Source organism: Periophthalmus magnuspinnatus, chromosome 4 (genome assembly GCF_009829125.3).
Source record: "Periophthalmus magnuspinnatus isolate fPerMag1 chromosome 4, fPerMag1.2.pri, whole genome shotgun sequence".
NCBI classification, from domain to species: Eukaryota; Metazoa; Chordata; class Actinopteri; order Gobiiformes; family Gobiidae; genus Periophthalmus; species Periophthalmus magnuspinnatus.
In genome coordinates this window covers 8,723,749-8,750,584 of record NC_047129.1, presented here as the reverse complement: position 1 = coordinate 8,750,584, position 26,836 = coordinate 8,723,749, and the positions used below count along the sequence as shown (strand labels likewise).

The window sequence follows — 26,836 nt, the reverse complement described above, 5'->3', positions numbered from 1 at the left end:
TTGCAATAATTATAATTGGTGGTAAATATGTTCATTTTGGTCTATGTGTAGTTATATTTTATTCTTATTATTTTTACAAATTTAACATTTATACCAAGGAACTATATTAGAGGCCCACCTTTTACTTACAATGTTGCCGAATCCAAAGCATGCTCCTGAAAACGTGAGGACGGTCTCTTCTTCTGGAGAAGTGTGAAAAGTCCCATGTTTAGTGCGACCCCTGAATGCAGCGCGGGGTAGTACATCCGGGACACTGCGGTCTCACATGTCAGAGCACTCAGCTGTCAGGACTCCTTCATGTGGAGGACTGTATCACTTAGAATACAGTGAGGTTTTGGAGAAGACATGGTATGTTTTCTGTACTGCTTTACTGCCTGTTGTTTCAGGTTACAATTTTCGTGCGATAATGTTGAGATTTAGCTATAAATGCTGTTTGCTAATGTAGCCTAGCTAGCTTACACAGTGCTAAACCAAGCTTGCAGTACTGACAGGTGGTGAAGTTAGGCTAAATTTAGCACAACAGACCATTGCTAACTTTCATTCATTGCGAAATTTCTTTTTAATTTGTATTTGTATTTGTGATTAACTATGCACCTGTGTTATGCATAGCGTTTAATCGTTACTGTACAAAATACTGTGCATTTGATTTTTCTTTATGATACTTTCCTTATCAATATTTAAATATTAGAATTTTGTTAATTTTGCTGTACAGTATATGCACATGCAATCTCAGTAGGAGTGATTGTTCTTTGCGTCTTGTATTTTGTATTTACCTTTTCCAGGTTCCACCAGGCAGACTAAAGCATAATTTAAGTTTCATTGATAATTTACTGTAGTTTCATGCTTCAGTATGCTTAGTAAACGCTAAATGTAAAATCTGTCAATCTGTCCAGTTGACAGATTTTACATTTTGCTTTTACTATGGATCAGACCTGGGTGACTGAGGGATTACACACACTTCAATGTGTTTGTATGTATTTTGATAGGCGTTGATGGGGATCCAGTTGGTGGTCAGCTTGCTGGCTGCCAGTATCATGCAGAGGATGGCTCCTCACTGCTCATTTGCACGCTGGCTTCTCTGTAACGGCAGGTACTGTCCCACTCTCATCTGGTCACATCAGATACCTAAAGCTGTCTGTTTATCCACCTGGTGTTTTGTTTTTGTTCTTAGTTTGTTCCGGTTCAAACACCCTTCAGAGGGAGAGCTGTGTGCGCTCGCAGGGAAACAGATGCCTAAACCAAACAGGAGAGACAGGTGGGACGAGGGAAGGGCTCGGCAGTGCTGGGTCACATCACAGTAATTTAGAGGATGATCTTTTATCTAACATCTCACATTTCAAACATATGTTAACTCTTTGGTATAAACAAAAAACGTGTTGTCTTTGCTCCAGGAGGCAGAATGGAGAGGGCAAACCACTGACTGTGCCGAAAGATATCGACCTTCACCTGGACAAGGCCCCAGTCAATGTTATGGATGCCCTTGGTAAAATAGACACATTTTAAGTAAATATAGAGCATGTGATATTACGACTTACGTATGTGAACCATTTTTACACATTTTTAAATGTAACTTCTAAACTTCTAGATGTTTGATAATAGTGAATATGGTGCCTTTTTTAAAACCTACAAATTGTTTTTTTATTTCCAGTGCTGCGCTTCTTCTTGGAGTACCAGTGGCTTGTAGATTTCGCGGTCTATGCAACTGGAGTGTTTATTTTCACTGAGTGTTACTACAGTGTTGTAGATGCCAGCAAAGAGGTCAACATTGGGGCCATCTGGTGTGTTTTGACAGTCCTCTTTGGCCTGTATCCTTTTCAGTGATGCATTATCATTTTAAGTCGATATAAATCATAATTAAAATATAAATATATAAAAAGCTGTGTAAGTTAAACATTTCAAACCAGAATATCCCTTAACTTTTCACTTTCAGAAAAACACTTCACACTTTAATGAGTCACTACTTTAGCTCGGAGGAGGGTGGAGAGCGGTCTGTGTGTCTTGCATTTGGTTTTCTGTCTTTGCTGGTGGCCATGTTGGTTCTGGTGGTCAGAGAAGATTACCTGGAGTTTGGACTTGAGCCAGGATTCAACAGCCTCTTCAACAACTTGGAAGTCTTTGTGAAGCAGCAGGGTTATGCCGACTGGTCGTATGTATCTAGCAAACAACAACATGTCCATCTGAGTTATTAAATCATATTGTAATGTGTTTTATTTTTCTACAGAGTTCCAGTAACCAAGCTGACAGTGAAGCTTGGTCTAGCTGCTGTGTGTGCCTACATTGGATCTCTTTTGGCTTTCCCTGGACTTAGACTGGCTCAGACCCATCTCGATGCTGTCCAGATGAACTCAGATCGACCAATAATCCAGTAACAACAACCAGAACACACATATTTAGCATAAAGTTTTTATTTAGGTACTTATTACATTTGTAACATTGCGATTGATTTACATAGGATTCTACTGCACATGAGTTTCATGTCACCCATCATTGTGTTGATCCTGTGGGTGAAGCCAATTGCAAGAGACTTCCTAGCCAATGCACCAATAGGAAAGTCCTCTATTACAATGTAAGAACACAGACATTTAAAGTTTTTTTATTTTGACTATAAAAAAGATGGCTTATACCCATGTTATTATTTTTGCAGCGTGTCCAGTTCAGCATTTGACAGTATGCGTTTGGGGATCATTGTGGCTCTGTGTGTGCTGCGGTTGGCCCTTACCCGCTATCACCTGCAGGCTTACCTTAACCTGGCACAGAAGTGGGTGGAGCAAATGAAGAAGGAAGCTGGACGCATTGCTGCTATTGACATTCAGAGAAAGGTCAGGCCTGTTGTGATTGAAGTAGTATAAAACACTAACAAAAGAATTGTTAACTATAAATTGCATCCTATTTTCTCTTAGGTCACTCGAGTGTTTTGCTACCTGACAGTAGTGACTCTGCAGTATTTGATTCCCATATTGCTGATTCTCTTCTCCACTCTGGCACTAAAGGCATTAGGTATGTTTATATTTGATGAATACTTAGCCTGGTTCTTATATCACATTTTTACATTGGAAGAGCTGTAATGAAAGTTCATGAAATATGTATGAAAAATCCATCTAATTACTTATAAAACTCTAATATGTTTAATACATTTTGTTGTTGTCATATTAAGTAACTGTAATTGTTATCCCACCCATTTTCAATAGATCTTGAGCTTCATCCGATACTGATAGTTGAAAGTGTCACAGTTGTTGTCATAAGTTCCTACCATGCTGCCTTTTACCTGCAGGAGACTTCTCATGGACTCCTGGAGAAGAGCCCACCCCTGGTGTGACCCCGGCTCTGGTCTTACCGACAGCAGCTCCTGCAGTGTCGGGGGTCCTGGAGGAGGATGAGGAGGGGGTGGACTACATGGAGGAAGACATCCAGGCCACAGTGTCCCGCCTGTCTGAATCCTTCAGTGCCCTTAGATCTGTCCTCACTCCACTGTTTTTTAGAGGCTTCTTTGCTTTCCTCACCTGGTGGGTCGCTGCCTGTCAAGTCATCAGCTCGCTTTTTGGCGTCTACTTTCACCAGTACCTCATGCACAGCTAAATGTGATCAATATAAGAATAAATGGTTAACAAGAAAACCTAACTGCTTAAAATGCTGTTTACATATGCAGCAGTACATTTCTGAACTCGTGCCATCCACCACCCAGATTTTCTTCCCCCCAGATATTTTCCACAACTACTACCAAGGGATACTGCATGCCAAGAAGGACTAGCTACTACAAGTATTTGCCAATACTATAATACTATATTATTCAACCATAGTAACTGATAAATTCACAAAGTGCATTATTAAAAATTAAAATACAAATGCAACAAATACATTTGTTAATCTTAAATATATTACTCATCAGTGGCCATGTTTACATACATATCAAAAATCTGATCTTTATCTGATTTCAGGAGTTTTCAGATTATTGAAATGTCATGTAAACATTTCAAAGTTCCCATCACACTCAATGACCAGCAGGCAACTGGTCAGAAATACAAGTGACTGTGATTATTTATTAAAATTTTCTACTGCTTTTAAAATAAGATGTTTACCAGCATTTCCAAATTGCTTGGTAAAAAAATCTTAAATGCTGCATTATTGCTGTACAGTTTGGTGTGTACTACCTGTTTGAAGTTAAAGACATTTCATTGTAAATGGGTATTTTTTTTACCCCTGTGTAGATATTATGGGAGAGATTCCTGATCTCTCCAAAGAAACCGATTCAAGAGTGCTAAAAGTTTGTTTTTAATGTAAAGTTTTAACTCTAATAACTATAGGGGACAGCATGACTGAGTGAGTGTTTCATAAGTCAGAATGCCAAGATGGATTTTTTTTTTTTTTTAGTTTTTACAAGTGCCTCTAGGCTCAGGGATTCTGTATAAAATCTCATTTCATTTTATTCACAATTTATGATAATTTTTATGCTAAAACAATCTAAGCATGAGCTTGATCAATGTGTAACCTTTATAATTTAATCATCACAGTTTTGTTTTTATATTTAATGATGTCTTCACATTTGTATTATCAGTAGTTGTTAAATAGTTTTGGTTTGTTTGCACTGAGATTGTGTTATGAAGTTCTATTTTTTTCAAGCATGGTGTGAACTAGGTTATAATAAGGTTTTATTAGTGTGGCATAATAATAAAAATACATTTTATCATTCAACAACTTGGAGCTATTAATATGTCTCCACTTAATGCAGTCTTCAGTCCAGAGCGTGGGAGATCCCTGTGCTAGAGGTGTCTGGACTGACTGACAAAAGTCGTGCATGACAATAGTGTCTGGTGGTCTGACCTCTGCCCAAGCCTCCATGGAAGTTTATTCTTTAATCACTTCTAATTACTATGAACTCAGTGCTCTCCTGGACTGTGGGAAGAACTGGGTTGTTGAAAAATGTTGTAGCCTTTGTATCAATTCTTCAATTAAAACATGAATTAGGAAAATGAGTACAATCTTTTAAATAATATGTCTGATATTTTTGTGTTGCTGAGTTGACCCAGTGAATACAGATGAGGTGATACAGTATAATCACAAACAACTGAAAATTAAAGAAATGCCTTCTATTGCCACAAACTTCAGCATGTGGGCATGTGATTATGTACTGGTGTCTAATAATGATAATCCTAATGCCCAATCCCAAAGACAGAAATCTTGTTTTTGGTCCAAGAAATATGAGGAATAGGATTACTCTCTTTTAGTTATCATGGGTTTCCAAATGTTTCTGAACAAGCTGTTACACACAAAGATGAGTAAAGTATTGAAACCACTAAAAGTAGTAGCAGGAGGCAAATAGTAGTTGTACAGTAATGATGTTGGCAGATGTAAGTTGTTATACTATTTTCATAGCCAATACATTTACATTTACTAAAGTACTGTTGACCTTTTTAGACTTAGTTTCTATTTTTTCACCTCCGTTCATTATCTCTGCTGGAGGCCTCTTTGGACCACTGCAGCGACCGAAGGCCTGGTGTGTGTGAGACCCAGACACAGGACGTCCCATGGGAGCTGCCCAGACATGACCCCCAGTCTGACTCTCTTTTCATTTACGGAGCAGCAGACGACAGAGATACACGGGACTGTGCAGGCATCCTCTCTGCTCTGTTCGCTTGGTTTTGATAAAATGACAAGGAAAACCAAACGCACCATAGGGGTAGGAACACCATCACCACTGACAGAGCCAATGTAAAGGTCTTTTAAAGTGGTCCATTTTTTGTTCCTCTCATTGGTTGGTGGCATGGCAGGTTGCACTGACAGGAGCGAGACATGATAATGAGAGCGAATGTGCAGAGAGCAAAGGTGTGTAGCACTAAATAAATGGACACATGAAAGTGTGATAGCCGCACAGTGGACATCATTTCATCTGTGCTCACATAAAAGAGCAAACAGCAGCTCTGGGAGACACAATTTACCTCAAAGACACACAGAAATGACAGTGTGAAACAGGAATTTACCAATCAAACTCTTTTTTTATTGAAGCAATCACATCAAATGAGCCTAAGATATGAAAAACACACTGACACACATAATACTGAAGATATTCATTATAATAATTAATAACAGCATCATTATTTTGGACAGGCCTGGTGTGGAGAACAGCTTAACAGATTTTTGGTGAAAGCTCAAGCCAAGTCTGGCCACACAGTTTCATTTAATCATTTATTATTTCACATATAAAGCCTGAGCTACACTAGGGTCCCCTTGTGGCCATAGTAGAAACACAAATCTTTATATTACAAAGTTTTATAACAAAAGAGGAAACATAGCAAAACATAGATAATTTAGTTGTAATTCATTAGCCCTTTTGAAATTATTGTTTTAATTAAAACTACAGCATAACATAACACAATGTGTAATCAGCTTCAAGGCAGAAACAAGAGAACATAATCTCACTACACTCAATACAATCAAGTGTTCTAAATGATCGTCCTGATATTGAAATCAAAGTCATAGCAGGTTTGCTGAAGAAAGTCAACAACATTGTTAAATTGCATACATCTAAAAAACAAAAAACGTGCCAAAATGTACGTATTTATGTTGGTGTATCAAAATGAACAATTTAGTTTGAGGTTTGTGGGACATTTTATAGCACTACTAATCCAGCATTCAACATTATGATCACTAAAAAGATACTTTATTCTTTAGTCTTGTATTCATGATCCCCTGTGGTGCTGTGTTAGAAGAAAGAGAAACAGGAAAGCATTTGTGCCCATTTAATGCATAGTAGGTAAAAAAGTTTGTGAATAGGTCTGAATATAAGGCATGTGTATGACTAGGAGTGCGTAACTGGTTGCACTATGCTGCTTTTTCTAACCGTTAGCAAAAGCTTAAGAAAGAAAGTTGTTTAACTCCTTTGAGATTATTCAAAACATATACATCTATCTTCATTATTAATCCCAATACAGTAAAAAAAAAATCTCCAAGGAGAGACCAGCTCTATTTTTAATGTCCAAGCTGTGGACAATTAGTTACCACTCCACTCCATCTGTGTGAGAGCAATGGCATAACTGAATGTAGCTATCTCTGCCAGGTGTCACTGAGCTCCATTGGTCTGAGCATCTCCTCCTCGCTGTGGGAGTGACCTTTGGAGAGCTCCTTCATCTGATTGGCCGGTTGCGTGTGTGGTGGGCTGGGCCGAGTGGAATCAGGGTTGCTGATTGGAGAGCGGTCTTTGAGTTGGAGCAGAGGAGGAGAGGAAGGTGAGGACATGTGGTCCGGTGAGGCACGCTCCGATTTGATGTGGAGGTTCAGAGAGGGCAGGTGAGGGGAGGTGGAGGAGCAGGGCTGAGATGGGAAAGAGCACCCTCCACTGGATATCCTAGGAACAACAAGAAACAAAAAGATGCAGTATTCAGTTTGAAAAAATCCAACACTACAACTAATGTTGGAGATAACCTTGAGGCTTATTTACATAGAAGTTCAATCCCAGCTCTGAATGGTCACTGTGTACCTGACTTCACCATGAGGTTGGTGTGTGAGTGAGGTATTGGTGGTGATCAGAGAGAAGCCATGGCAGCAAAACATAGCTTATATAATTGTATGGTTAGTAGTCACTAGAAACCTTATAGTTTTTTGTTATACATGATTAACTATTGATTAACCTTATCATCATCATACCATCCTTGATGAGAGGATTTTGGAGAGGGAGTTGTATGTGTATTTGTAAGAGGGATATGTATAAGCTTCACCCATCCCTTTTTCAAACCATGCCTATGTGTCTCTGTGTCAGTACTGTTATGCTGTTGATTATGTTATGTGACTTTTACACGTGCAGGTTTGAAATAAATATTATAACTAACCAAATTTTAAAGGGCTTTGGTGGAAAAAGGAAACTATGTGAGGTTCAAACCTGTTTACATTCTAATAATCCCATAATGGTCTTTCAGATTAATTCAGATTTTGTTAGTATTTTTCCATTCCTACCCTGGATTTATATGATTCCCGTGGGGGTCCTGCAGTGGCTGTGATGTTTGCCATTGGTTCACTGCAGCTCGCTGTAGACTGTGATAAAATCCAGACTGGTAGTCTGCAAATAAATAAAAGCTTTAAATACATAGAATAATCTTCACCTGACTGTATTATTAACATTAATTAAAAGGTTAGTTATTGGTATACATAGAACGTACCAGATGTTGTAGGAGAGCCCATGCCATACCCTCCCAGACTGTGGCCCAGAAGTCCTGTTTTGCCCATAGCCACAATGGAGCCACCTGAGTGTAAACCCTGGTATAAGTGACCCCTCTGGTGGCCGCAAGAAGAACAACAGAGAGATGAAATGCTTGGAGTTACACTGATGAGATGATGAAAAAGCAAGGCATACTCTTTATGATGGATAAAACAATGTTGTAGAGCTGCCCTGACTTTCATTTAGGGTTTTGTTTTTATTTGGGTCCCCATTAGCTGCTACCATGGTAACTGATATAGTGTGACATTTGAATATATAATAATAATAATAATAATAATAATAATAATAATAATAATAATAATAATAATAATAATAATAATAATAATAATAATTTTGATCAAAATGCCACAATATTACAATATTTTCATTGCAAAGAAAATCATCATATATCTGAGGTGAAGCTATAGTTATATAAGCCATAAACAGACTTCAGGACTCACAGCAGAGTGATGGCTGTTGCGAGGCCCTAATCCCTGGTTGGCTTGGGTGTCCCTCAGCCCCTCAGGACTCAGGCCTAGAGCGGGAGGCGGGGTCTTCATCTCCAGACCTCGGTTAAGGTTTCCATGGGCAAACACAGAGTAGCCAATACCTGCCAAAACATACCACGGCCAAACATGTGGAGCAGGAAGTGAAAAGAGATGTGAGCTCAACACCTTCCTCACCTACATCTGTGATAGACAGTTCCTCTTTTGACCTTGGATAACTATGTATAAGATATGAGTAACACTCTTAAAAAAATATACCCACAACTGGACAAATTTCATACATGTTGGTTTATAGGCTTTTGTTTGTGCATCTCTGTAATACTGTACACCACAGACATGGGCAGTGCATGAGGGGCAGGTGTGCTATATTCAAGAAACCACAGAACTAGTTAAAGCGGCTACCGCAGAGAGAGAGAGGGGGGGGGGGGGGGGGGGGGGGGGGGGGGGGGGGAGACAGAGAGAGAGAGAGCGAGAGGGCCAGTTTCACACTCAAGTTTCCTGTGAGTTCTCAGCAGCTGCAAGGCCCACGGGGAACCACACACATCACACTATTACTGTTAATTACACTATTGCAAAGGTCTTTCATTCACTTACATGGTGAATATTTTGGTGTTATTCTTCAGGGCAAGCAAATTTAGATGGAAACACATATTCAACATAAAGTAACATTTGAAATTGGATGACAAGGTTAATGTTGATGCCAAGTGCGTTTCTCACACCTTGTTTCGTGTATTTTTTATCTGTGGTGAATTTTTGTATTTCAGTGCTCCCGTGTTTTTGCAATGTGAAAAAATGTGAACTATATGCAGCTTTTCTGGTGGAGGCAGCAGCACCTACTTGTCTCCATGGATATGTATTTCATTTCTTTGTCTGAAATGTTCCACACTATGGCATTAAACATCTGTCTCCGTGAAGACGAGCAGGCAACTCCACCAGGCCAAGATATACAAGTGTAATGCCATACTGTGGAACAACAACAAGACCTTGAGATAAGCAGGTAGTGAACCTCAACTAGAAAAGTTACATAGTGCACCTTTAAGAGATGCAATGATATAGTCATTATACAATCAATATACATGTTTATATATTACCAAAATGCGTGGTGATGATACCTGAGTGTGGAGACATAAAGGCGCTGTGAGGATGTGCAGCAGCTGGACTGACAGATCCTGGTCTTGAGCTCAGTGGTTTGTGCCCGGGGGGTCTGTGGGCTCCCATATGTGAGGAATTTGGTGGTCCGTTCTCACAGCTGGATGAAACCAGGAACTGTGCTTCTGGGGTGAGCAGAGAGGGAGGCTTTTTGGAAGATAAGAGAAAGTATGTAGCCTATTAATCCCTGGCATTAATACTGTATGAGGACAATTACAATAACCAAAATATGGCAGCCAAAAATATAATGGCAACTGAAGTTACTGTGGAGACTACAACTTCAAATCTACCATGACATTCTTTGTCATTTGTACACCTACATATCAATAGCACAGATGCACTCAGATGAATACTCATTGTTACTAGGTAAACTGAAAAGTGAGACATGCACTCACATAGAAGCGCTGGCGGGCCACAGACAGGTCCATCCCTTCACTCAGACCAAACTTATCTGACACAACCTGCATGCTCTCCTCACTGTCCAGCTCTGAGCCATCCAGACCAAGGCCTTTTCTACGGAGTGTCTGTAAACACAATGCAAACACAAAATGACCACATGGTGAAACCTGATTGCACTCAGGCAATTTTAATATGACTAATGGCCTAATGTGTGGTCTCCTAGACATGAACACAAAGGCTGCTCCATACATGCTAGCTCTGATGCACTCTCAGAACTAGCTGTGGTGAGACAGAGGTACAGGCAATCCTTTTAGATTTTCCTTTTTTGTAATCTTTGAGGTATAAATGTACTTTATACCTATACTTAATCTATGAACTGTTGTCTTGTTTAACTGTGTAAGTTACTTTATATGTTTATGGTAGTACAAAACGTGGCTTACTTGTTTTTAGATTATGGGCGACAAAATTAGACTATGGGGGCTACCAGAGTATCCACTATTAATTATTATTTCATTATTATAGTATCCACTAAAAACTACAATTTTGCCATTTAGCCCTGCTAATACTTGCTCAAATCCAGGCAATTGCTCTAACTTTTCAAAGATTTTACTTCATCATGTATTTTTAATGTATTAAATATTTTACCAGGTAGATTAAGAACACATTCTTAATTAAAGGGTACATATTATAAAATTATAAAATTGACTTCAGTTACAGAGTTGTGTTTTGATTCATGCATGTTAGAGTAAGCCTGTTCTCTGGCATTTGTGGCTTTAGTGCTCAGAAAATTGCCATCTTCACCTACTGCCTATCTGCTCACTGCTCTGTATTTATCTGCAATCTTTAAAAAAAAAATCTGACTCCTGGTCATACATGGGGTTAAAAAAAATGTTGCATAGCCATTTTTTCAATAAAAACGAGTAATTGAAAATCTGCATCAATTAATAAGCTGTTGTAGATCAATATTGTGGTTTACAATAACCAAAATGTAAAATTACAAAGTTACATTTTTTTTATTTAATACACAACATATGCTTTTTAACCAGATCAATGTAATGAGAAATGTGTGTATACCTCCAGTATGTCTGTATTGGTGCGACTCTCGTGTGGTTCGCTGTACTCTGTGTACTTGAGCAGTACTTTGTCCATGTCTGTGCTGGCATATTGGAAGAGGCGGTTGGTGCTGTTGAAGATAATGAGGGCGATCTCACAGTCACACAGCACGCTCAGCTCGTAAGCCTTCTTCATCAAACCAAACTTACGCTTGGTAAAAGTCACCTGCACACCAACAGTAACACATGAGCCGTAATGAGACATGTTAGACAAGACAAGACACCACAGAAGCATGCTATGGTTGGTTAAAAAAAGAAAAAGAAAACATCTCTTTCCGCCATAGCAGGCCGCTTTGATCATAATGTATTTCAAATTTAGTAAAAACTTTTTTTTTTTTCTTTTTAGTAAAGTGTGTTTTGCATGTTTGTCTCCTTTGAATTGTTATAGCTTTTCCTGGAATATTCTACAGTACGGCATTAAGATGGCATCACCTGCTTTCATCCATGGAGATGGATAATTTAATGTCATTTTGAGGGAAAGTTATAACATTTTCCTGTACACAAGCATGTGACTGACTCTCCACATAGTGCACCTTTAAATATTACATTATTCAAGAATTTAATTACAAAAATTGCATGATTTATACAGACTTACCTGTCGATTTCTTTGGTCCAAAATGCGTGAGATTTGTATTTTCTTTCTTCCCATATTTTCTGTTGGCACGCTCCTGACACAAGAGACAGAAAAAACTATTTGATATAATGATAGTATTTTAAGTTTTCAATGTCAAATGACAACAATTTCTGACAGGGGTCTGACTTGTTTTTGGACAGATATGCTCTATAAGGCTTCAGAGTGCTGCATCTCTATATTGTTTTAATATTTAGACAATGAAACATGCTGAAGTGACTTGAGTTTGCCTTTAGCCCAAGCTCGTTGTATATTTTTAGTGCCATGCAGCGATGGACTCTAAACTTAGCGGCCCTTGCCTGTTGCCTTGTCCACTCTCTGACCCCCAACTCCTGCCACCCCACCCCCATCTGAGTGACCCACCGGCTACAGCGCAGTGCCCAAGAGACAAGGTTATAAATAAAGCTTAGCACTCCATTTTAGAGGATCAGCGGGCAACGTCCACAAAACAAATAGCGTGGACAAGACTGGTGTGTTTGTAAAAAAATGATTTTTCTGAAAGCCGCCCACTCGTCTCTCATGCACAACCATGTCAGAAAAATAACATCAAGATAACGCCAGAGTGAAACATGATGACAGATAATGAGCCATGACCATTGTGCATTATGTGTTGGAATAATATGAATGAATTAATAAACAGCTGAAATGTACTGATAATTGCTTTAACTTCATAAAAATAGCTCACAGTAACAAGAAAAAGATATTTACTGTCTATTATTAATTGTGTCAATACATTGCATCAGTAATAGCTTGACAATATTGGATGTTGTAGTTGATTAGTTAAATTTAAAAAAAAAGTTTTGTTATTATTTCTTTTAAAATAATTTTTTCTCAAAAAAAAACAAAAAAAAAAAAAACCCGTAAATTGCAAATTGTCTATAAACTTCATGGATTAAAAAGCTGATTCTGGCCTATTTCTGCATCTAAACATTTCCCTTATCAGTGCCGTTAAGTATCTGTCTGGCCCTTCTAACCCACACTTCCAAAGCCCTGTGGAGTTCCTTGGTTTTCCCCTGAATCCTCCATATTTACTTGATGTCTCTCTATATTTAGTGGCTGTCCCTGTTGGCGGATATAGTGGCCAGTTCCCATGACCCTTCCAGTGCCCGCTACAACTCCACGTCAGCTTGGCACTCAGGCATCTGGGGCATTTGAGCTGAAATCACCTCTCTGGCCTTTTACCTTATAAAGTTGTGTCATATGCACAGACAAACCAGACCTCTTCGTGACACTAAACACCAGCTGTCAAATAGTCATACTATAATGATGTCACTGCAAAAACCACAGAATTTTTAAAAAGTACTTTGTGAGCATACAGCACTGTTAAAGCATGGACAATCTTGTAATGGTTAATATTAGAGAAGCCCAGATATGGACGAAAAAACCTTCAGATTAGAAGCTTGAGTTGGGTTAAAAGATATAATACAAAAAATATGAATGTCTAGTGCTGCTCCAAACAAGCTTACAAGAATTATTTCAATTTCTGCTAATATTCAAATACCTTCTATTGACTATTCTTATGTAAATGGGTTTTTTTCCAACTCACAGAAGGTTTCAGAGGTAGTCATCTGGACACTGTTTTTCACAATAAAGATGTTTCAGCTCCCATCCAGCAGCCTCAATATCTCAATTCTGATAAAAAAATTTTAACTAGTTTTTTGTCCACTAGGATAAGAACATGGGGTCATCACCACCTAGCTGGGGGAAAAAAAGTAGTCACAAGTAAAAGAAGGTGGGGAATCTCTCTTTATAAATAATAATGTTTGAGTTTGTATATGAGCAGCTCAAAATAAGTAGTTGGTTTAACAGAGACACCAGTGGCACATTTGACCTAATATCAGTGAATATTTATGAGGAAAATTAAAGGAAGTTGGCATGGTATTCAAAACAGGCAGACAGACCTTATCTCTAGGGTTTTACTTTAAGTTCCTCTCTTGTACAGAATGAAATATAATTGAAAAGCATGTTAAATTTAGCATGTGTACTCTTTTAACCAAACCATCCAGGGTTAGCTATAGCCTGCAGTGTGGTTTTATGAGAGCTGAGACAGACAGGAAAGACCTTCTGCTAATTCTGGAACTATTTCCATGTTCAAAACCAATGCAGCTCGTAGTGTGTGTTTAAATAAAAGAATATGGTTTGATGCTCAGGCTCTGGGTCAATGTGCTTAAGTCTGAATAATGAACACTTGTAGCAACGCGGTGCAAGAACAATGGGTTAGGACTGGGCAGTAACTCTAACTCTTTTGATTAATTTGTGATATGGTGAAAATTTGTGGAATCAAGCTTTATTACGAAACAAGTTTACCCCTTACTTACTTTTTAGATTTATTGTAGAGTGCAGGGGGCAGGAGATTGAGATAGACAACAGTTAGTCCTATAGAGAGAAGGGCTTTAACTGAACTGAAAGCTACACAACAAAAAATATCACATCTGTCACATCTATGGTCACATCTGAGGTATAGAGCAACTTTCATAAAAACCCTGAAAATGAGGTCAAAAAGTTATTGCAAATAAACATGCATTAAACTGTAACTATGGTGATGGTTTTCCCTATAGCCTGAGATTGCTGTTCTGGTCTTTGCACACATACTCCTGCATGTCATTTTCACATTTTGTCAGTTTGTTTTTGTGTGTAATTGATGCCATTTCTGTATTGCTGATGTTTTATTCAAGCCTATCTGGGTATTTTGTGTATTACTAACAAAGTAGAGATGGTGTCAGAGGTAGTCATTTCTTGTCTACACTGGGACATTCGTTGACAAATGAGGGATCACACCGTCTTGTATGACTGACAAAGACAAGTACTCATCAATCGCAAAGATAAAATAGACTCAGTTTATAAATGTAACACCATATAGAAAATAAGTACATGCACTAAACAAGCACCAGTCAAGTTGGCAAGCGGAAACAGAAATCCAAAATGGGTCCTCGATACACAGAGCCGAGAAGAAGGGGACTCTTTACTTTCTCATACGATTGTTTTTTGTGATAGAATGTTTATTAGATTGTGCAGTTTAGAACAGGTAGCATTAAGAAAATAAAGCACAATCTTATATATTCAAAATTAGTCGAACTGCAGGTGGCGCTGCATTCATCTTTCATCTTAGGTGACCCCCAAAAACTGTGTAAATCAGTACCACTCCTTCAACTCTACTAAAACTATTATTATTACACTAGCATATTCTGTTATTATAAAACGGATTTATTTAACCTATTACTATAAAATACTACAAAATATCTTTAATCTTTGAACATTTGAAGGTGTTTTGTTTACCCAACTAGGTGAGATGTGACGCCTTGTCACATGAGCGTAATGGAAGAAAATGAAACATTTCTGAAGTATTTGGGTTCTGCATCACTGGTTTTCTTTCTATGATTATTTCACACGGCCACATATGACTATACCAACTCATTGCACAGCAGATTTACAGTGCTGTGAGTCAAAGCATTTTTCTTTCAGTTCAATACCATTATCATTATAAGATAGAACAACTACCTAGACATATGTATTATTTTTAAAGACATTTTTAAGACATAGGCTGTAAAAATCATCTTTTGAATGTTTGGTGCAGGGGTTCGCTGCATGTAAAACAAATGAACATTTCAATTCTCTACTGAATTTATTACATAATGAGAAAAAAAACTGATAAGGCTCATGAATCAGTCATTACTATGGCACAAGCACGTCTTTAAGTAAAAGGTTTTACTGCAAACTTGTTCATTCTGAGATGAAATAAAATAGGCATCAAGAGATATAAAAATACAAATAAATAAACAGTCCAGTGTATCACATAAAATAAGCTACTTAATATGTGCTGAATGCTACCACAAAGAGGGCCTAAACCACAAATATAAATGTTGATAATCTACATTTGGGGGTCAGGGAGGGTACTTGTGGACACAATGGTGACAAATTATTTGTCTAATTTTGACTACAGATAATTGACTGGCAAGATATTTTTGACACTGAAATACTCCATGGAGGCTTTATGTGGAGCAAGCTGCTGCTGCTGCTGATGATGATGATGATGCAGATGAAGCGTACACTACAAATAGCCTACAAACAAACAGGCTACCACCAAACCAATTGTTTGTTACCGATAATTTCACCGTCACCCATAAAATGTTGTTTAACCAGTAGACGTCGTAGGCCCAGAACTGGCTCAACATGCAGAATTACATCTCAAATTAACACTGGACTGAAAGAGACTTGAGAAAATAGATTTGGGTTTCAGTTTGACACGCTAAAAAACAAAAAACAAACAAAAACAAAAACGTTTCCAGATAAGTGGCTTTAATGTCTTTAGTGTAAATGTGCAGCCTGCCTGGTCCCTGGTCCCCAAACAGGCGCATGTTGCTATGATAACAGACACATTCATAAAGTGAAGAAGCGCGAACTAAACAGTCTCTGGGCAACTACGCACAAGAATTAAAACAAAAAAAACAACTCTGTCTTTTGTATATTCAGTGTAAATGACTCTCACCTGCTCACTGCGCTCAGATCTGCTGGTGTCCACAGTCTCTTGGGTGAGGTCTCAGAAGTCAAAGTATATGACGCGCGCCTCACGATTCTCTTGTGGTTTGGCGCTGATTGACGTTGATTGCACTTGATGCGGCACAAGTGATGGTTGTGCGCTGCTTTCAAACAGCTGGCCGCTCTCAGTCACTGTACAGCGCCTCCTCTATAGCGCAATTGGCCACTCACCTCCTCCTCCTCCTCCTCCCTCCAGACACAAGGGCTCAGCATCACAGCACAAGTTACAGGCTACTACTACTAGACTACCACTAGACTTTGAATGATAAGAGCTAATGAGAGCTTATCAGACATAGCCTATCTCGTCTTTTTACTTGCATTTGTATTGGATAAGGTCTATAATTTCTAACAAAATACAGTGTGTTGGATAAAAGCTTATAGCCTGTTTGTATAAGCAATCAACAAGGCTTTATCATTAAATATCTGGTCCCAATAGTCATCAGTGATCTCCCATGTTTATTAAATACAAGTTTTTTTTAATTTTATTTTATTATACACACATTACCTCAGTGGGTTATCCCTAAATGGTTCTGAGCAAAGCATTACTTTATTACTATTTAATGTGCATCTTACCAGTTATAAATAAATAAATAAATAAATAAATAAATAAATAAATAAATAAATAAATAAATAAATAAATAAATAAATAAATAAATAAATAAATAGTAATTTTAAAAAAGCTTTGAAAAGAAAGTAAAAGCATGCCACAGTCTAAGCCATGCGTTATATGTATTGCACCAATCTATTAAAAGCAAATCCACCCCCCATGTTCATTTAATAGGTATATTTAGACCTAATCACTGCATGCTACATGATTGACTATTTTGGGATGTGACACAAAGCCCTTCCTAAAAATAATAGTGACAATTTATTAGCCCAGAGCATCCACGGTTGACAACTCTATCTCTCACACAGCAACAGACCTTGGCATATGAACCTGTTCGGATCCCTAGATGATTCTCAAAGTGTGCTCCTGATGCAATAGTTAGCAACATCCCTACAGAGAGTCACTGCTTCTATACCTTCAGGACTAAACTAGCCTTCAAATACTGTAGAGACTAGGGTCAACTCCCATTTGTAAATACAACACCTTAACCTTTATAGTCACAAGGAATTTCTGTTTTTCACTGTATTAGTTGTTGGATTATTTATTGCAGTATACCCAAATCATGCAATAGGACTGATATAGGATCTCTTCATCTTTGCACTTGTTAGTTGGTGGGATACATAAGCTGTATGTTAACATGATGTCCTTGAAATTTGTAGGAAAAAGGCTTAACAATTATGATTAGCCCAAACATACAACATACTTACTAAACTGCACAAGGTTCAGCATACAATTACACAAAATGTGGGAGATACATCTTATGTCTTAGATCACAGTAGAAGTTGTAGGAGTTGGATCATTGTGTGAGCGTCAGTGTATTTATAGTGATATGGTTTCATCAGACTAGTGAATATAAAGATCAGTTATTAAAATGTCCATTTAAAGTTGAAATGTGGCTGACAAAGGCACTTTACAGATTAAGTTCATTTTTTTCATTTTCCTGAAACTTCTCACTTCTGCTTTCGACAAGATCAGCCACAACTCTTTTAGAGTCTGTGGTGAGGCAGTCGAATTCAGAAATAGCCTGCATGGTCAGTGTACATGTGTGAGAGCAATTGTTCACATTGTGTACCTTTATAGCTACGTCGTCTTATCTGCGCCTTAACAGAAAATAAGTTACACCTTCAACCCTCACAGCCCCCACCAAAACCTTTACCAGAACAATACATCCACTGTGGGACAAGAGAGCTGTGTATTACCTGGTAATGAGAAGGTCATACGATGTAGACCGACAACAGTGAGGCTAAAACTGTACTGTATCTGTACTCAAGTGAAATACTTTCAAATAAGTGACTAACATAATCACTGTAAACTTTAATAAGTTTAATTTTAAGTAGTCCTACTATTATACTGAAGACAAACTCAATCTATGTTCAACTTTACAGAGCTATGTATATCCCACCAAAGGTGAGCAAGGATCTATACAAGTAACACAGAAAACGTTGTTCTGTACACTCATGTATAATAAAGAGCATGTGCAAAGATGAAGCCCCTTGAGTCCTAGCTCTCCCTCATAAACTCTGTTATCATAACATGATAGAGATGCTAAAGAATCCTGTGGCTATACAGTGTCTTATTCTGTGTAATCCCTCCAGATATGATCCATAGTAAAAAAAATAATAATAATAAAAAAAAAATAAAATAAAAAATCTGTCAATCTTCTTAGTTTGTATGTTGTAAACTATGACATATTTTAGTGTTAATTTCGTTGTTAATTGTTATACGTCTAAATGTAAATTTAATTGAAGAACATATGTTCTCTTTAAGACTTTGGCATATTGAAAGATGATTCACAATAATCCTTTAATCGCTTAATCAAGTTATGCCTCAATGCTTAAACTAATCTGTGTGAAGAGGTGACTGTTTTAGTGTTAATGTTTAACACACTGTGTTGGCTCAATGAGCTGCCTAATTTGCATCTTCGCAAAGACTGGTAGCAGCAGTCCTCAGCTGTATCAATGTCTGTCTTGCGTGTGTCCAGAGTTGGGGCATGCTGGTGCATTGTTACCACAGATCCAAGAGAAAAGTCCAGTGTTGTTGCTAAATTTTAATCTGAGGCTTTAGCGCACATCACATGCCCAGACGGAGTAAGCGCGCAGTGGACTCCAGCACAACACCAAACTACTGAAAAACTTCAGTGCAGGACAGGAAACGTCTCTGTCCTCCACATGGAGCACTAAAACAATGCTATACGTCGGAATGGCAGCCAGATTTTGTGCGTAAAAGCGAGTGAAGTTACCGCGCCACCAGTGTTCTCACCCCGAGCCCGGATGAGAACATGGCGAACTACAGTCAACGCTCTTTAATAGTTTTGTGCCTACTGGGAATTTTATCCGCGATCATGTCCGTTTTGTCTGTGATTTTAATCTTCCAGCTTCAGTCTCAACAGACGGCGGTGAAAGAGGACTCTGCCCCGCCGCACTCGGCCCTGCTTCCCGCGGGCGTTTGGGCCGTGCTTCTGCCCGTGTCCACGGTGCTCTCGGCTCTATCCCTCACTCTAAACCTGAGCTCTGTAGTTCTGTGCCTGCTCCATGGATACTTTTCTACGGAGGTCTGTAGAGGGGAAAAGGACACAGAGAGGTATGTGTCTCCAGACAGGATTTAATCCTTCCAAAACCTCTACTGATGCTGTGTAAAACAAAAATATAGGGATACACAAAACGACTGAAGTTTGGGACAGAATTAAACACTTGTTGCTTATTGAAAAAAGGCTGTGAATGCACAAAACTTCTAACAAACAGTCCAGACCGATATTGTAACTTCCAAATAAGCTAAATAAAATATGTTATCATGCAATACATCTGCCATTTTGTTTAAAAGTTTAAAGGCAAATCTATTCCTTTACTGGGTAGGTAAAACATGGATGTTTGATCACTGACAAAAACATTTCAACTCCGTTTCAGTAAAAAATCTGAAGACAAGACAGGCAGTAGTCTTTTTATGTAGAAAATCTGAATAGGATTAACTAAGTTGTGAAGATAGTATAGTAGTGAAGTGAAATATCAAAGGCGTATCCCCATGTTTTCTGAGATTCACACTTGTTCTGAGCTCCCCCCACCCTTCAAAATCCTGCATCGGGTTGAATCTTAACACAATGGGCTTCCTCTTAAGCACCCAGCGCTTGGCCTCTATCTGGCTTGCTCCCACATCCGTTTACAAATCCACCATCCACCATACCTTCGAACCTACATTGACATGATGGGACAGAAGCTACAGTATGAATCAGTCATCAATGATTGGGCAGCCACATAAATCAGGAAGAAATGGGGACAATAAAACCCAATATAGAGACAACAATAATCGGATTGTGGACAACCGCTTTAATTTATGGCACAGTTAACAAGGACGTTTGTCTCCACAGAGCAGACTGGTTCCTCCTGGACAGCAGAGCAATACGCCATGTAGCAGTTGGGCTGTTTTGCATGGGAGTCTCTGTGTACTTGGCAGGTAAACAGTCACAAATCTAAATCCATATATCACATCATGCTAATGTTGTAATAATGTGTGTGAGGGATCTTGAAGGGATTAAAATAGAATGTACATATTTGCAAAGTACAATAGTTAACCAAAGGAATATATTAAAAAAAAAAGTTTAAAAAAAAGTTATCTAATCTAATAAACTGGATAGTAGAATGTTGTGTAGACATTATAGACTGAGGCACAAGCTGTAATGCCACGTTCTTTCTGGTCCCTTCAGTGAGAACAATGCATTCTTTGAGCGGCGTTCATGACTTGAGTGCTTTTAATGCTGGACCTGGCACCGTGTTGGTGCTCTGTTCCACTGAGCAGCTTGTACTGCAGGCGTCATTGGAGCCAAGCCTCCCCATTGTAACAAGGTCTTGGTGTCATTGGCCTTATGACCCTTTCTTCAGACACTTTTACTTAAGTGAGGAGAGGAAGGACAATGACAAAATCATCACATTCCAGTGTTGAGCTTCTCTCCTTCCTTTGGCATTCCTGTGTCCACTGGCTTTTTTCTGTAAGAAAGCGGGGGGAAAAAAAATTTAAGTCTTAGTATAGCATATATTCATTAAATATTGTAGAATATTTCAAGTTGTGTGAGTTGTTTTAAAAGTGAAACACACTGTATTTGGATTCACAAAATCTAATTCATCTAACTCTTTCTCTCACAGCCATGGCCATCTTTATGCTGTTAATATTTGAAGTGGAAACTGGCATTGCAAGTGCCTGTGTACTCTCCTCTGGCATACTAATCTTGTTGATAGTAGTTATCCATGCTCTGGTCAAAGCTTCCTGCAGTGCCAAAAAATGTCACACTGACCACATTGGTGCTTTATATCAAAATGACCATAGTAACAGCAACGCCCCCCTCTCTCGACCATGTGAGCTCAAGATTGGCGTAGACAAACCACGAATGCACCGCACTCAGTCTTATCTTGTGCATAACATGGTGTATCCTCCTTGTGGCAACCCAAACCCAATCGAACACCCTCAGTATTCCCCAAATGAAGCACCCCATGACCAGTGTGGTCATAAAGATAGCTATAGCAGCGGAGGAAGCAGTTCAAGAATGCACAGGACGATATCCAGTGACTCGGCCTTACTGCAAGCTCAGGTAAAGCCTTGGAATGGAGTAAACAATGAGATGAGGAGTGTACTTGCACGAAAGTCTGGGATTTCTGCCAAAGACTCTACTCTTGTGTGAAACTTGGAACAGTTTTGGTCTGTATGCACTGCCTGGGAGCTTTTCCACAATGTGAAGGTTGATATAACAATTTTCATCTACTGTATTTTGTCATGTTACCTTTTAGTATCTATTTACATGATCTATTTACATAGTCTGAAAATCAGTAGTTTTACAATTTAAACTACTATGTAACATCAAGACTTGTGAAATTTGAAATAAACTTTTATCATTGCAAACTTGGGACAGTAATAATGTGTCTGATTTTACACGCACACACACGCACATACTTTTTAAATAATCCATCATGAACAATGTAATGATAAATGAATACTATGTCACAGATTAATGGTAATGACTTACCTTGGAAACCTCAGCAAAGAGGTCAAGAGGAAGTAGACCGGACATGAGGTGGAGGAGAGACATGGGGACTAGGAGAGGGGTTAACACTTTTAAGCATCATGCAAAAGGGTTCAAAATAACAGAAAAATATGTGATGTCTGCGTAATAAAGTAATACATTTGGTGAGGATTGATGAAGAAAGCAAATAGCGTTCATATGCCTTTGATACACTATTTGGTAAAATTTACAAATACAATAAGGATGGACTGAATGAGGAAAATACTTTACATGGTCATGCTGTAAGAACATGAAGGGCTATTTTAGAAAACCACTGAAGAAAAAAAAAAAATAGGAGAAAAAGCAAAGACATCAGGTGAAAAAAAACCATACCTGCGTCCTTGAGAGTTGTTAATCCGCTCCTTTAGACTGATGGCCTGGCGAAGCAAACCGTCAATGTTCTTGAAATATAAACTGCTGTTTGTCATACTCTTCACAGCACTGGAAAGAAAGGAATGGGTGTTAGTGGAAAATAGTCACATCTGTAAAAATAGAGTATCTACAGGAGCTCACCTGCATGCATATTCCACAGTGTAGATGGCGCCTTGACTTTGTTCTTCCCAACTTTGCATGTCTGTCTGAGAAAGTAAAACCATAAAGGAAAAGTACAATAAGAGCGAAATAACAATATTTAACTAATTATTTCCCACTATACATCAAATGTACAGTACCAATAAGATAACATTTGATTGAACAGCACTTTGGGCAACGGTGATGGTTTTTAAATGTGCTTTATAAATAAATATGACTTGACTTGAAGTGAAATATAACAGCTTAGCAGCGTGATCTTACCTTGTGTTGCACCAGTTCTGGAAGTGACCTCCGGACGTGCTCCTGCAGCCTGTACAGAGCCACCGACGGCTCGTTTGCCAAGACATACATGCTCTCCGTGAATTTGTCAGTCACTTAAATGAAAAACAACAAATGAAAACTTTAAAAGACAACAGGCATGCTGGTCAAACTGGTCATGTGCTGTAGTAAAGCGAACAGAGATGTCGAGATATTCAGCGATCTTAGCAAATTTAGCAAAGCAATGCATTTACAAACTAACAAAGCTGGTGGCATGAAGATGTTTTACTACCTCGTCTAACTTTCAGTTGCATCTCCTGGTCCTCCATGTTGCAATATAATATACAATTAAAAAAAAAAAAGCCAGTAATGTTGTTGTCCTGACTTTCCTCTTCCGTATTTAGGTTGTGGTGTGTAACTACAGAAACGGTCCGGGTAGAAACTGTGACGAAATTCACACTTTTGTCGCTTCCCCAAGCAATGTACGCTGAAATGATTTGACAAATCGAACATTGTTTTATTCGTGAGTAAATTATCGGTTATAATTAGTACAATTTTGTTGTGGAATAAGATTAGGGTGCGATTTGTCTGTCATCACCCCACCCACACGTTCTGTCCGTTGAAGTGGCACTTTCACTTTGCTTTTCCACAGGGTAGCCTTAAATTTGAGTTATAAATTGAGTGGTGAGTAATAAAAACTCTTGAATCCTCAGTGTGATTCGTGCCAATACGTGGTGCCAATGGATATTAGAAATGATGGTGAGTTTGTAAAAGCTCATCGTTACCATCGTTACTGGAGCCAAAGATAGTTATTAAAGTTATTAAAAAGTATGCAGTGCAAAGGGACTTAATATAGTCCCGAACTGACCAATAACAATTTCAACAGAAATGATGGAAGAGGATGGTTTGTTTTTTTCATCCACCACACTGACCAACAAGCATCGAGGGAATGAAGTCACCGTACCTCCAGCTTCTTTAGACAGTAAGTTGTACACCGCATTAAGACACTTTCTTGCACAAATTGTTTTAAAATTGTTTATTTTCCTCAGCTTTGTCTATTCATCAGCTGGCTGCACAGGGTGAGCTATCACAAGTTGCTGCATATCTAAATAAAGGTAGGCTATATCTATAATCACAAAAAGTAATACCTGTTTCTTAGTCTTATTTAATTTCACATCCATATGTTCAAATTTTCTTCCAAGAAATTATTTTTTAAACTGTATTTGAATTAATTAAAACAATATGTAGAAAATCTTCTTCCAACACCAAAGATGTTATTTTATTTTATTTTTTTTAACAGACAGTTCACTTCTCAACAAGCAAGATGAACGGGGTTTCACACCTCTCATGTGGGCTGCAGCATTTGGTGAGAAAGCAATGGTGGATTACCTTTTGGAAAAGGTTAGAAGTGCTTTGCTCAATGCAATCATCATAATGTATTTGTTAAATAAACATAACATGTTTTAGGGTGCTGATCCCAAAACTATTGCACGGGAGAGGGAAAGTGCACTTACACTTGCCAGCTCTGGAGGCTTTGCAGATATAGTTGCGTGTCTTTTGAGACATGGAGTGGATATAAACTCATATGACTGGGTAAAGTAAAGTTAGTCAACATAAAATTAAGATTGAAATGTTAACTGAAATGTATTATTTCAGAATGGGGGAACCCCTCTTCTTTATGCTGTCCGTGGAAACCATATTAAATGTGTTGAGACCCTTCTAGGTATTTTTAATTCTTTTTTATTTTTTATCAATTGATCAGTGATTTGGTAATCATTGCATCCTTTCATCAATAAACCTTTGAACTATTCCTTTCAATTTATCTTCTGTATTCAGCCAAAGGAGCTGATCTAACGATTGAATCTGACTCCGGGTACACTCCCATGGCCTTAGCTATTGCAATGGGGCACAAGAAGAGTATGTATAATATGTTGATGCATGTTTCATATCTGCTTGTTTTAAATCTTCATTTTGATTTCTTCTTTTATAGTCCAGAAAGTGTTGGAGGATCACGTTATAAAGCTCTACAAATTAAAGACATGACATACTAAGAATTAATGCTTTAAAAAAAATTAATAAATAAATAAAGGCAAGATGTACAAGATGCACTTTTTTATTTGAAGTAGTTGTACTGTTTGCATAACTACATTAAAAAGATTTATATAAAAACACATGACTGCATTGGTGTATGAGTCATTTAGTGAAGGAAAAAAAAGCCATATTGCCCATTCAAGTTCTCTTTTCACAGAATAGTTGAAGGTTTGTCGCTGCTATCGCATGTTGCAGATAAGAGATGCCCAATAATTGCGATACCAAAAAAGGATATTACGCAAAAGTTCATAAGGTGACAAAACAGACCTGTACCACAATATCCTGTGTCCTGTCCCATGCCCACGTCCACTTCCTCTCTCATGAAAAGGTTGTAAGAAAAAAAAAAGTCATGATGTCTTTTCCCCAAGGATGTCCAAAGAGTAAACAATAACCCTACCAAAAAAGTCTGTACTATTCTCAAATATTATTTTTACTTTGTCCACCACAGGGGCCTCCTGAATGGGAAAACTGTGGGTGTAGAGTTATGGATAAACACTTGAAGAGAGCAGAAAAAATTCCCAACTGACCAGGTATACTGGTGACTGAAGAAAACTAGTAGTATGTGTAGTTCTGTGTATTCATAGTATATTCAGATTTACTTGCTTCTGTAGAATGTCAACAATATTATGAAAGTCAAATCATTTTAATAGCAAGTTGTCATTGTTAAAACTTATATTGATGTAACTATTATGTAACAGTGGTAAATATGTTTATAGAATATTAGTCAGATATGATTTAAGTTTTAGTTTAACTAAAAAAAGATATTTGTAGAGAGTTGTCGTCCTCTGGGTAAAACTGACTTATTTTGACTTCTCCGTCCATATGACTCCCTGCAAGAAAAACAGCCCATGTTTAGATAATACTACTGTGCAAACTTAGTTTAAAAAAAAAAAAAAAAAAAAAAAGCAGTCTTACCCTCTAGTCTGCATGATTTAGCTGCAAATCCGCCTTGAAATTGAAGTTTTATTTCAGTAATTTTAACAGATTGAGGAAACTCCAGAGACACCCACTGGTATTCTCCCTGTAAGATTAAAGCTCATAGCTGACAATGAAACGAAATACATTGACCTATAATCCATCTAACACTAAAAATACACATAAAGTTATAGCTTTTACCTGGTCCGAGTTCCAGCAAGTCTCCTCACTGCTGTCAAACATGTATTTCTTCCCATACTGCTTCACATCTCTATTTAAGACTGAACTAACCCTGAATGTAAAAAACAACCTTACTTTAGCTGTCCAGACGTATCAATCACAACGTAACAGACTTAAAATAATGAATCTACAAATATTTTCTTCATTATCTTTACCTGCTTTGTGTCGCTTTGCATATTAATGTGGAAGCCATGCTGCTATGCGGGTCAGTTTGCCGTAAAGTGAGATGGACTGTGGTTTTACGACAATGAAGGAATTAATATGCGATTCGTCCTTTCGCCACTAGATGGAGCAAACACGCTGTATTGTTATTGAAGATGCTTGAAGTCTGAAGACAAGTAACGTGGATCTGGCAACTAATGATATATTTTAGTATGTAATTCAAGCGTGCAATCCGTATATTATGCAGACATACTAAGCATATATTAAACACGTTTTATCTAAGCTTGTTTCCAGACTTCAGAGCAAAACGCAGAACTTCAAGATGATCGCTGAAAAGTCGCAGAAAGAGGCGGCATTTCAGGAAAAGTGAGTGGGGCCCCCCTGCTTAAATATTGCTTAGTTTCTATTTTGAGCATTTAGCCAAACTGATTATTGAATTTTTGTGTTTTTCCACAGAGGAACTGGATGAT

General features: G+C 38.1%; 6 protein-coding genes across 7 annotated transcripts; 3 read left to right on the top strand and 3 right to left on the bottom strand.

Moving 5' to 3' along the window:
- The first annotated feature begins 222 nt into the window (after positions 1-222).
- On the top strand, positions 223-5,094 carry tmem161a (transmembrane protein 161A). The gene is made up of 11 exons (XM_033965435.2): positions 223-348; positions 987-1,090; positions 1,172-1,255; positions 1,392-1,483; positions 1,649-1,805; positions 1,931-2,146; positions 2,222-2,365; positions 2,453-2,566; positions 2,645-2,819; positions 2,901-2,997; positions 3,272-5,094. Exons 1-11 carry the CDS (start codon positions 346-348, stop codon positions 3,574-3,576), a joined length of 1,491 nt encoding a protein of 496 aa, XP_033821326.1. The 5' UTR covers positions 223-345; the 3' UTR covers positions 3,577-5,094.
- A 759-nt stretch (positions 5,095-5,853) lies between these two features.
- On the bottom strand, positions 5,854-16,675 carry mef2b (myocyte enhancer factor 2b). The gene is made up of 9 exons (XM_033965335.2): positions 16,469-16,675; positions 11,947-12,019; positions 11,314-11,517; positions 10,236-10,364; positions 9,804-9,987; positions 8,647-8,795; positions 8,148-8,262; positions 7,945-8,047; positions 5,854-7,339 (listed from the first exon to the last, which is right to left on the bottom strand). Exons 2-9 carry the CDS (start codon positions 11,998-12,000, stop codon positions 7,039-7,041), a joined length of 1,239 nt encoding a protein of 412 aa, XP_033821226.1. The 5' UTR covers positions 12,001-12,019; positions 16,469-16,675; the 3' UTR covers positions 5,854-7,038.
- Positions 16,676-19,087: 2,412 nt separating this feature from the next.
- On the top strand, positions 19,088-22,007 carry tmem221 (transmembrane protein 221). The gene is made up of 3 exons (XM_033965113.2): positions 19,088-19,705; positions 20,487-20,572; positions 21,259-22,007. Exons 1-3 carry the CDS (start codon positions 19,404-19,406, stop codon positions 21,789-21,791), a joined length of 921 nt encoding a protein of 306 aa, XP_033821004.1. The 5' UTR covers positions 19,088-19,403; the 3' UTR covers positions 21,792-22,007.
- On the bottom strand, positions 20,426-23,379 carry borcs8 (BLOC-1 related complex subunit 8). 2 transcript variants are annotated; one of them, XM_033965116.2, is made up of 5 exons: positions 23,251-23,379; positions 22,962-23,074; positions 22,683-22,747; positions 22,503-22,610; positions 20,426-21,102 (listed from the first exon to the last, which is right to left on the bottom strand). In XM_033965116.2, the coding sequence occupies exons 1-5, from the start codon at positions 23,285-23,287 to the stop codon at positions 21,042-21,044; spliced, it is 384 nt and encodes a 127-aa protein (XP_033821007.1). In that variant the 5' UTR covers positions 23,288-23,379; the 3' UTR covers positions 20,426-21,041. The 2 variants fall into 2 exon arrangements, with proteins under 2 accessions (XP_033821007.1, XP_033821008.1); XM_033965117.2 differs by lacking the exon at positions 20,426-21,102 and adding an exon at positions 22,134-22,201 and having other exon boundaries at positions 23,251-23,336.
- Positions 23,380-23,400: 21 nt separating this feature from the next.
- On the top strand, positions 23,401-25,046 carry rfxank (regulatory factor X-associated ankyrin-containing protein). The gene is made up of 8 exons (XM_033965114.2): positions 23,401-23,717; positions 23,845-23,940; positions 24,008-24,073; positions 24,259-24,359; positions 24,426-24,551; positions 24,615-24,681; positions 24,795-24,875; positions 24,949-25,046. Exons 1-8 carry the CDS (start codon positions 23,699-23,701, stop codon positions 24,999-25,001), a joined length of 609 nt encoding a protein of 202 aa, XP_033821005.1. The 5' UTR covers positions 23,401-23,698; the 3' UTR covers positions 25,002-25,046.
- A 350-nt stretch (positions 25,047-25,396) lies between these two features.
- On the bottom strand, positions 25,397-26,410 carry nr2c2ap (nuclear receptor 2C2-associated protein). The gene is made up of 5 exons (XM_055221230.1): positions 26,360-26,410; positions 26,166-26,256; positions 25,965-26,070; positions 25,821-25,879; positions 25,397-25,525 (listed from the first exon to the last, which is right to left on the bottom strand). Exons 1-5 carry the CDS (start codon positions 26,395-26,397, stop codon positions 25,397-25,399), a joined length of 423 nt encoding a protein of 140 aa, XP_055077205.1. The 5' UTR covers positions 26,398-26,410.
- Between the last annotated feature and the right edge of the window lie 426 nt (positions 26,411-26,836).